This window comes from Chelon labrosus (genome assembly GCF_963514085.1).
Source record: "Chelon labrosus genome assembly, chromosome: 6".
Taxonomy (NCBI): Eukaryota; Metazoa; Chordata; class Actinopteri; order Mugiliformes; family Mugilidae; genus Chelon; species Chelon labrosus.
In genome coordinates this window covers 27,029,202-27,039,282 of record NC_140342.1, presented here as the reverse complement: position 1 = coordinate 27,039,282, position 10,081 = coordinate 27,029,202, and the positions used below count along the sequence as shown (strand labels likewise).

Below are 10,081 nucleotides of genomic sequence, written 5' to 3'. Positions count from 1 at the left end.
GTCAGACATATACTGCACTTGTCGCAGAGCGTATATGTCCTCCTTTTGAAACACTCCTGGTGGTAACGATGGTTTGGACTTAAGAATCAAGAATCAGGAATCAAGAATCCTTTATTGTCATTATGTGAGAACATAACGGAATTTTGTACAGTACCTCCTGGCATCAATAATGCAATATAAAGACAATAGAATAGGCATTTTTTTTAATTATAAGAATAAAATAAGATCAAAACTAAAAATACAATTGTACAGATATATACATATGAGTGAATAGTCAGCAGCAAACCTTGTAAACCTAATATAGTGCAGACATTGCAATGATTTGTCCATGGTGGGGGGTGGGCGGGGTCAGGGGGGAGGGTTGAGTGTGTGTGTGTGTGTGCAGGGCGGGATGGGGGGTGATTGACTTCACAGTTCTGGGAAAGAAGCTGTCTCTCAGTCTGTTGGTTGTGGTTTTGATGTTACTGTACCTTTTCCGTGAAGGAAGTCAGCTCGTTGACACATGCTCTGAGGGCTCATCCAGGGATGTTGTCTGGCCCTGCTGCTTTGTGGGGGTTGATCCTCTTCAGGTCTTTGTGTACCAGGGCTGATGAGACGGTTGGTGGTGGGGAGGGGGGTTCTGTGGTACAGGTGTGTGTGTGGTTCTCTCTGTGCTGGAGCTGGAGGTCTCAAAGTGGGTGTAGAAGGTGTTGAGGTCATCCAGCAGGCTGTCTGAGGAGCTGATGGTGCTGGTGGTGGTCCTGTAGTCTGTGATCTGCTGCAGGCCCTGCCACATCCACCCAGAGTCAGCAGTAGAATAGAAGCTGTCCAGCTTCTCTCTGTACTGCCTCTTAGTCACTGTGTTGACTTTTCTTATTTCGTACTTTGAAGCTTTGTACTCTGCCTCATTCAATGATCTAAATGCAGGAGAGCGAGCACACACCATGTGTCTGAACTGACTGTCTATCCAGGGCTTCAATTTGGTGACTGGTTTTGTTGGTTTTATCTGTAGGCTGGGTACAGAAGAGATGTGGTCTGTGTGTCTGAAGTGGGGGTGGCGTGCAGCCCATATGTAACTGTACACATGATCCAAGGTGGGAATGTCCACATGTTGGTAGTATTTGGGGAATACAGTCCATAGCTTGCACTTATTGAAGTCTCCCATTGTGAGAATAACGTCATCAGGATGAGCTGTCTCTGATGACGTCATGGAGCTTGCTGAGCGCTCTAGTGGAGTTGGCTCACGGGGGCTCACGCTACTAAAGTAGTGGACTGAGCAACCACTGACATTAACATCAGAGCCATGCTGCTAGTGTGGCTAAAAGAAAAGAGAAGAAGAGACAGTCATGTTGATGTGAACATTAGAGAAACACATCATGGAGCTGAAATATGATCCTACTTCCTCATTTGGACTCGTTCACCTCAGCTGACTCTCTCAACGGCACACAGGTTTTTGTATTAGTCTTTTTCACTGTGTGACAGCGGCTACATCTACCTCATCTTTGGCTCTGGAACTAAACTGTATGTAACAGGTAAGAAGAAACATTTCTTTTCCTTCAGTTGTTTTATTGTAGAAGCTGAAAATGTGTTTAAAGTCAGTTTGTGCTGCTTCAGCCTTTCCATGTTAGTTTTTTCCTCATTAGTAGAGAATTCATCCTGCAGCCATTGTTCCATAAGAAAAGCTCAATCATTTCTGAAAACATGTTGAAATCTGACTGAACAACTAAAGTTCTTCTTTATTTCTGTAAATATTAGTGACGTTCCAAACATTTAGGATTTGATCATCTCAGTAATTCTGTGACATGTGTTGTTGAAAACAAGATGATATTTGATGTTCAACTATTTCAGATTGTTTTGAAGTGTCTATCGATTGTATTGGATCATTTCTGAAAGTTAGAGTAAATGTGATATTAGAAGAAATAGAATTGACTCAAACAATGTTTTATTACTATCATCAGCAGAAAGTATTTAAACATTTGAACATGACTGACACAAACTTGTATATTGATGTGTTTTATTAGTGATTAAAGTCTGTGCTCTTAAATGTGGAATATTCAATACATATTGGAATCAGTGAAATGACAAACGTACAACTGAAAAACACAATTCAGGGATTTGGAAATTATTTAAATATCTAATTTTATTCAAAATAATACAAAAGCAAGAAATAGTTGATTCTTTTTATTTCATGTCACAGCTAAATATGTTTAATTTAATTTAATATAATTTAATTTAATTTAATTTAATTTAATTTAATTTCAATACACAGATAATATACATATATATAAATTATTTTTAAAGGAATAGTTGCTTATTTAAATTCAGGCTGCACTTCATTAACTTGTACATTTATGAACACACCATTAATGCTGAAGCGTATGTAGAGGTTTTGGAGCAACAAATGCTGCTATCCAGATGACGTCTTATTCTGGAAGGCCTTTCTTAAAATAAAATAAAATAAAATAAAATAAAGGAGCAGCTAAAATATTATATTAAATCAGATTGTAAAATATTTCCCGTTCTAAACTACAGCAGCTGTGAGTTGATAAAAGACGACGTGATGAAACACAGTCGACATGTTTCTGTCCCAACTTCTTTGAAACGTGTTGTTGGATTCAAATTCAAAACCAGCAAATAATGTCTTTAGATGAAGATAAAATGAGATAATCCTTTATTTATCCCACCGTGGGGAAATTTGCAGCGTTGCAGCAGTAGACAGTTTAAGGACAGAGCACACAGGAGATAAAAAGAAGAATAAAACATTAAATAAATACAAAGAATAGAAACTGAAATACAATAGAAATCCTACTTACGTATGTATGTATGTATATTGCACATGAAAGAATAAATGATATGCAAACACAAGTTCTTCCAAATATATTAAGGATATTCCAGTTTGTGTTGTGATTGTCCAGCGTGTGTTTGGTCTACTGGGAGCAGGCTTGATTATACAACTGATGATTGATCAACCACTGGATCTGTTCTGATTTATTTTATATAGCATCAGTTATTTTGGAAACAGAAATTTACATGAAGATATATTATAATGTATACTGAATATGTACACCGATCAGCCGTAACATTATAACCGGTGAAGTGGTTAGACGACTGGGTCAGAGCATCTCCAGAACTGCAGCTCTTGTGGGGTTTTCCTGGTCTGCAGTGATCAGTATCTATCAAAAGTGGTCCAAGGAAGGAGAAGAACCAGAGACAGGGTCGTCATGGGCAGCAAAGGATCATTGACCCTTGTGGTCCCATCCAACAGACGAGCTACTGTAGCTCAGACTGCTGAAAAGGTTAATGCTGGTTGAACTTTGTTCTGTATTGATGAGTAGTTTAGTGATCAGAGTCCATGTAGTTTCCAGGATCAGACTGAATGCAGAGCAGTGCTGGAAGCTGCTGTTGACTGTGTGAATGTGTGTGTGCTGTCAAACTTCAGATGAGCAGGTAGTGAAGCCCGTGGTGAGCGTGTACCCAGCAGCAGCATCCAGAGCCCACCTGGAGGGGAAGAGCTCCCTGCTGTGTCTGGCCTCATCCATGTTTCCTCCTCTGGTCCAGTTCTCCTGGAAAAGACAGAAGAAGAACGGCCTTCTGGAGGAGCTGACCCCTGCTCAGGGAGAGCAGCTGGAGCTCAGAGAGTCGGGACGCAGCGCCTCCATCAGGCTGGTGGATAGAGATGATCTGGACAAGTATAAATTTCACTGCTCCGTCAAGTACGAGGGGGGGACAGTGGAGGTCATAGTGGAGGACACAGTGAAGGCCACAGTAGAGCCCCAAACACAACCAGGTAATGAAGGCTTGGTGACTGTGTTCAGCAGTGATTCAGCTTCATGTGGAGACGCTGTCAAAGAGAGCAGAGGAGCAGAGGACTGACATTTCTCACTGCAGCTCCAAACATTTGACTCCTTTTCTGTTTCAGAGGTTCCAGCTCCAGCAGCCTCCTGTCCTCCAGAGAGAGAGCCAGCAGACCTGCTAGCTCTGCATCAAGATCACTGTAAGATCACCTGCTGCCTCTCTGCATGGACAGCTCCAATGTCCAATGAGGACACTAGAACAACTTTACAGGATTAATCTGACACTTCCACTAATTCATATCTGTCTGTCTGTCTGTCAGTGTCCTTCCAGTCTCAGTGCAGGGTGAAGCTGCTCTGTCTGCTGTACACAGTGCTGATAGTGAAGAGTCTGGTGTACTGCTGTGGACTCTCTCTGCTGATGAGCCTCAGAAACAAGGGACCGTCCACCAACTCCACACATGCTGACTGACTGTTTTCTGCTGGTCTTTTCTCTCCATCAGATCTCATCAGTTCATCTCATTCATCACTTTGATCAGTATTCACAAATGTTAGTCATGATGCTTTGGTTGTAATGTAGAGTCAGATAGATTTATCAGAGTTTCTTTATCAAATCTCTTAATTGTAACTTCTAAATATTACACCAGTCAAAGAATTAACTTCCTTGTAGATGTTTCAACATTTAATACAACATGTGTTTGCCTTCTTTTTCTTTTTATTATAGAAATGCAATGCAGTGTGTTCATCCATTTATTCTGTTCTATTAAAATACAACAACTATAAAATAATAATGGTGTTTTGTTTTTCTTCTTGTCTAAAGATTCATTATGTTGACACCCCAAAGTAATTTGATGATTGTTCCTGAGACATTTTTAATCAAAATGAACATCTAGTGTTTGTGGTTGTTCCACCAGGTTCAGTTCTGGGTCTTTAGATCATTTAGTTTGTGTATTAGTTCTCTAATATAAATGTGTCGGTGTGGATGTCAAACTCTACGCTGACGACACTGTTGTTTACACAGATGAACAAAGAGCAGGGCTGATTTGAAGCTACGACTGTTAAAAACTATCATCCAGCGGTTTGATGAGTCAGTGCTGAAGTTCGAATGTTGATCAAATGAAGGATGTGTTTAATTAACAGTCATGAAATAGTTTCATTAGCAGCAGGGCAGTGTGTCAGTGGAAATTCAGCTGTTTGAGAGCTGAACACTGAAAGTTCATGGTCCTCTAACTGGACCTGTTAGTGGATAAATCCTAATCAGTCATTAATCACAGAGGTGTCTGATCAAGAAAATAACATTTCATTAATGTTCTTGTTTATTTCAAAGTGTAAAATGCATCTTTAATCATCCAAACCTCTAAATACCCTGAACATGTTACCAGGACATGAGCTTCAGGTGGGTGATCGGACTCAGTTCAACTCTGTGTGGGTGGAGGGCTCAGAGGAAAAAAGGTTTACAGAAAACAAGAGAAAGGGAGGGGAGGTGATGAGTGTGTTCAGCAGCAGATATGAATCTGTTCTCAGTGGTTATTAGGACAGAAAACAAACTGCTGACAGCCAATCAGACTTCCTTCCTGCAGCAGACGGGCTGTGTGGGTTTGTGCTCTGCAGCCTCCACACCGTTAGCTGTGGCTTTTCACTTTAATGACACAATGACAGTTTCAACCACCAGCTGTGGTTAAAGAATCTTTCCAGGAAGCACCTGTGTTCTTCATCTGAGAGAGAAAGACATTTACATTTATTATTAAACATTACAATCAGTAATAAATTTAATTTTAAATTTAAATTTAGTAAATAAATTTCTCCTCTCTGATAAATAGAACTTTAAAGAAGTTGAACTCTTTGCCTGCAAAGTGTTTAAATTGATCCCATGAGAAGATTTTCAACTTCTATAGGAAACAATAATGCTTCCTGTTCTTTCTAATTAATCAGAACCGAACACAAGCCTCACTGAGACAGAGACACAAACCCATGAGATAAACAAGTCATGCTGTTGTTCTGAAGCAGGCGTCCATGTTGGTTCACCTCAAGTCAGTTATAGTTGACAAAAAAAGTCTGAACGTCCCAATCAGTTCTAATCCACCATGAGTTCACCTCATTAACCACACTGACCCACATTTCTCATGGAAATTCTATTCCAGCTTCATTTTTTATCAGTGCAGCAGTCTGTGCTTCATTCACAGGGTTCATAGACGTCACATCAAGGAACTGGAAGCTGCTTAAGCTTCAACTTTATTTACTGACGTCCAACAGTTCCTAATATACGAGCTAAAGTGTTTGACTTGCTTTATTAAGACACATAAAAAGCAGTTTATCAAAGCCAGACTCTGGGATTGTCTCGGTTTCTTGTGTTTATTGAGTGTGTTCCAGTGAAAGAAAAGAGCAGCCTGGTGGAGTCTGCATTTATTAGAAAGAAACAGAAGAGCAGAAGAAACAGCCTGCTGGAAACTGATGATGATTATTATACAAGTCACAGTTGAAAGTGGAAATAAACTAGACTACTAGAGAACGAAGACGTCATAAGAGCAGATTTCTATGTGAATATATGTGTTTCTATTTCCAGGATGACAATCAAGACGTGAATGAAAAGATACAGATTACAAAGAAGCACATTACAACAGCATTTGTGAATACTGATGAAAGTGATGAATGAGATGAACTGATGAGATCTGATGGAGAGAAAAGACCAGCAGAAAACAGTCAGTCAGCATGTGTGGAGTTGGTGGACGGTCCCTTGTTTCTGAGGCTCATCAGCAGAGAGAGTCCACAGCAGTACACCAGACTCTTCACTATCAGCGCTGTGTACAGCAGACAGAGCAGCTTCACCCTGCACTGAGACTGGAAGGACACTGACAGACAGACAGACAGATATGAATTAGTGGAAGTGTCATATTAATCCTGTAAAGTTGTTCTAGTGTCCTCATTTGACATTGGAGCTGTCCATGCAGAGAGGCAGCAGGTGATCTTACAGTGATCTTGCTGCAGAGCTGGCAGGTCTGCTGGCTCTCTCTCTGGAGGACAGGAGGCTGCTGGAGCTGGAAGCTCTGAAACAGAAAAGGAGTCAAATGTTTGGAGCTGCAGTGAGAAATGTCAGTCCTCTGCTCCTCTGCTCTCTTTGACAGCGTCTCCACATGAAACTGAATCACTGCTGAACACAGTCACCAAGCCTTCATTACCTTGTTGGCTTTGGGGCTCTACTGTGGCCTTCACTGTGTCCTCTACTGTGACCTCCACTGTCTCCTCTTCGTGCTTGACGGAGCAGTGATATCTGTACTTGTCCAGATCATCTCTATCCACCAGCCTGATGGAGGCGCTGCATCCCAACTCTCTGAGCTCCAGCTGCTCTCCCTGAGCAGGGGTCAGATCCTCCAGAGGGCTGTTCTCCTTCTGTCTTTTCCAGGAAAACTGGACCAGAGGAGGAAACATGGATGAGGCCAGACACAGCAGGGAGCTCTTCCCCTCCTGGTGGGCTCTGGATGCTGCTGGGTACACGCTCACCACGGGCTTCACTACCTGCTCATCTGAAGTTTGACAGCACACACACATTCACACAGTCAACAGCAGCTTCCAGCACTGCTCTGCATTCAGTCTGATCCTGGAAACTATATGGACTCTGATCACTAAACTACTCATCAATACAGAACAAAGTTCAACCAGCATTAACCTTTTCAGCAGTCTGAGCTACAGTAGCTCATCTGTTGGATGGGACCACAAGGGTCAATGATCCTTTGCTGCCCATGACCACCCTGTCTCTGGTTCTTCTCCTTCCTTGGACCACTTTTGATAGATACTGATCACTGCAGACCAGGAAAACCCCACAAGAGCTGCAGTTCTGGAGATGCTCTGACCCAGTCGTCTGACCGGTCATAATGTTACGGCTGATCGGTCTACATATTCCGTATACATTATAATATATCTTCATGTAAATTTCTGTTTCCAAAATAACTGATGCTATATAAAATCAATCAGAACAGATCCAGTGGTTGATCAATCATCAGTTGTATAATCAAGCCTGCTCCCAGTAGACCAAACACACGCTGGACAATCACAACACAAACTGGAATATCCTTAATATGTTTGGAACAACTTATGTTTGCATATCATTTATTCTTTCATGTGCAATATACATACATACATACGTAAGTAGGATTTCTATTGTATTTCAGTTTCTATTCTTTGAATTTATTTAATGTTTTATTACTTCTTTTTATCTCCTGTGTGCTCTGTCCTTAAACTGTCTACTGCTGCAACGCTGCAAATTTACCCACGGTGGGATAAATAAAGGATTATCTTATTTTATCTTCATCAAAAGACATTATTTGCTGGTTTTGAATTTGAATCCAACAACACGTTTCAAAGAAGTTGGGACAGAAACATGTCGACTGTGTTTCATCATGTCGTCTTTTATCTGACAGCTGCTGTAGTTTAGAACGGGAAATATTTTACAATCTGATTTAATATAAGATTTTAGCTGCTCCTTTATTTTATTTTATTTTATTTTATTTTATTTTATTTTAAGAAAGGCCTTCCAGAATAAGACGTCATCTGGATAGCAGCATTTGTTGCTCCAAAACGGTTCAGCATTAATGGTCCGTTCACAAATGTGCAAGTTAATGAAGAGCAACCTGAATTTAAATAAGCAACTATTCTTTAAATAAAGAAAAGACCTAAAAAATTATCTATGTACTATTTTCAATTAAATTAAATTAAATTAAATTATTTCCAAATCCCTGAATTGTGTTTTTCAGTTGTACGTTTGTCATTTCTCTGATTCCAATATGTATTTAATATTCCACATTTAAGAGCACAGACTTTAATCACTAATAAAACACATCAATATACAAGTTTGTGTCAGTCATGTTCAAATGTTTAAATACTTTATGCTGATGACAGTAATAAAACATTGAGTCAATTCTATTTCTTCTAATATCACATTCACTTTGTGTTTTTTTCTTTTTCTATGAATCCATTATCAATTAAAGACACATTTACCATCAGATAAATAATAACTGACAGCCATTAGATCTAACTATCAGAAATGATCCAATACAATCGATAGACACTTCAAAACAATCTGAAATAGTTGAACATCAGATATCATCTTGTTTTCAACAACACATGTCACAGAATTACTGAGATGATCAAATCCTAAATGTTTGGAACGTCACTAATATTTACAGAAATAAAGAAGAACTTTAGTTGTTCAGTCAGATTTCAACATGTTTTCAGAAATGATTGAGCTTTTCTTATGGAACAATGGCTGCAGGATGAATTCTCTACTAATGAGGAAAAAACTAACATGGAAAGGCTGAAGCAGCACAAACTGACTTTAAACACATTTTCAGCTTCTACAATAAAACAAGTGCAGGAAAAGAAATGTTTCTTCTTACCTGTTACATACAGTTTAGTTCCAGAGCCAAAGATGAGGTAGCTGCTGCTCCCACACAGTGAAAAAGACTAATACAAAAACCTGTGTGCCGTTGAGAGAGTCAGCTGAGGTGAACGAGTCCAAATGAGGAAGTAGGATCATATTTCAGCTCCATGATGTGTTTCTCTAATGTTCACATCAACATGACTGTCTCTTCTTCTCTTTTCTTTTAGCCACACTAGCAGCATGGCTCTGATGTTAATGTCAGTGGTTGCTCAGTCCACTACTTTAGTAGCGTGAGCCCCCGTGAGCCAACTCCACTAGAGCGCTCAGCAAGCTACATGACGTCATCAGAGACAGCTCATCCTGATGACGTTATTCTCACAATGGGAGACTTCAATCAGTGCAAGCTATGGACTGTATTCTTGAAATATTACAAGGATGTGGACATTCCCACCTTTGATCATATGTACAGTAACATATGGGGTGCATACAGGGCTGCACGCCACCCCCACTTCAGACACACAGACCACATCTCTTCCTGTACCCAGCCTACAGATAAAACCAACAAAACCTGTCACCAAATAAAACTCTGGAGCACCCTGCAGGACTGTTTTACTAGGACAGACTGGGATGTGTTTAAAGCTGCAGCCACACTGGAGGACTCTTCTGTTAGCACACAGGACTATGCTGAGTATGTGACAACATCCCTGGATGAGCCCTCAGAGCATGTGCTAACGAGCTGACAGACATTCTCTCCTCCATCTTCAGCTTCTCTCACAGCACCGGCCCCTCAAGCTTCAAGACAGTGGCGATCGTCCCCCCTTCCCCATCAACCTGCCTGAATGACTACAGGCCAGTAGCAATCACTTGAATCATCATGAAGTGCTTCCAGAGAGTGGTGCTGGCCCACATTCTGGAGGGAGCCTACAGGAGGGAAGTT

At 40.6% G+C, this 10,081-nt stretch overlaps 2 protein-coding genes across 2 annotated transcripts; one reads left to right on the top strand and one right to left on the bottom strand.

The window, feature by feature from the left end:
* Positions 1 to 1,053: 1,053 nt before the first annotated feature.
* LOC311489124 (uncharacterized protein) lies at positions 1,054 to 4,365 on the top strand. Its single transcript, XM_084546071.1, has 3 exons — positions 1,054 to 1,511; positions 3,419 to 3,766; positions 3,899 to 4,365. The coding sequence occupies exons 2-3, from the start codon at positions 3,517 to 3,519 to the stop codon at positions 4,048 to 4,050; spliced, it is 402 nt and encodes a 133-aa protein (XP_084402197.1). The 5' UTR covers positions 1,054 to 1,511; positions 3,419 to 3,516; the 3' UTR covers positions 4,051 to 4,365.
* A 2,041-nt stretch (positions 4,366 to 6,406) lies between these two features.
* Positions 6,407 to 7,555, bottom strand: LOC311489120 (uncharacterized protein). The gene is made up of 3 exons (XM_084546067.1): positions 6,947 to 7,555; positions 6,740 to 6,814; positions 6,407 to 6,619 (listed from the first exon to the last, which is right to left on the bottom strand). Exons 1-3 carry the CDS (start codon positions 7,314 to 7,316, stop codon positions 6,471 to 6,473), a joined length of 594 nt encoding a protein of 197 aa, XP_084402193.1. The 5' UTR covers positions 7,317 to 7,555; the 3' UTR covers positions 6,407 to 6,470.
* Between the last annotated feature and the right edge of the window lie 2,526 nt (positions 7,556 to 10,081).

Coding starts and splice junctions, on each gene's coding strand:
- LOC311489124 (XM_084546071.1), top strand. CDS start 3,517: ATGTTTCCTCCTCTGGTCCAGTTCTCCTGGAAAAGACAGAAGAAGAAC. Junction 3,767..3,898: donor AGAGCCCCAAACACAACCAG/GTAATGAAGGCT, acceptor TTTCTGTTTCAG/AGGTTCCAGCTCCAGCAGCC.
- LOC311489120 (XM_084546067.1), bottom strand. CDS start 7,316: ATGTGTGTGTGCTGTCAAACTTCAGATGAGCAGGTAGTGAAGCCCGTG. Junction 6,815..6,946: donor AGAGCCCCAAAGCCAACAAG/GTAATGAAGGCT, acceptor TTTCTGTTTCAG/AGCTTCCAGCTCCAGCAGCC. Junction 6,620..6,739: donor AGCTCTGCAGCAAGATCACT/GTAAGATCACCT, acceptor TCTGTCTGTCAG/TGTCCTTCCAGTCTCAGTGC.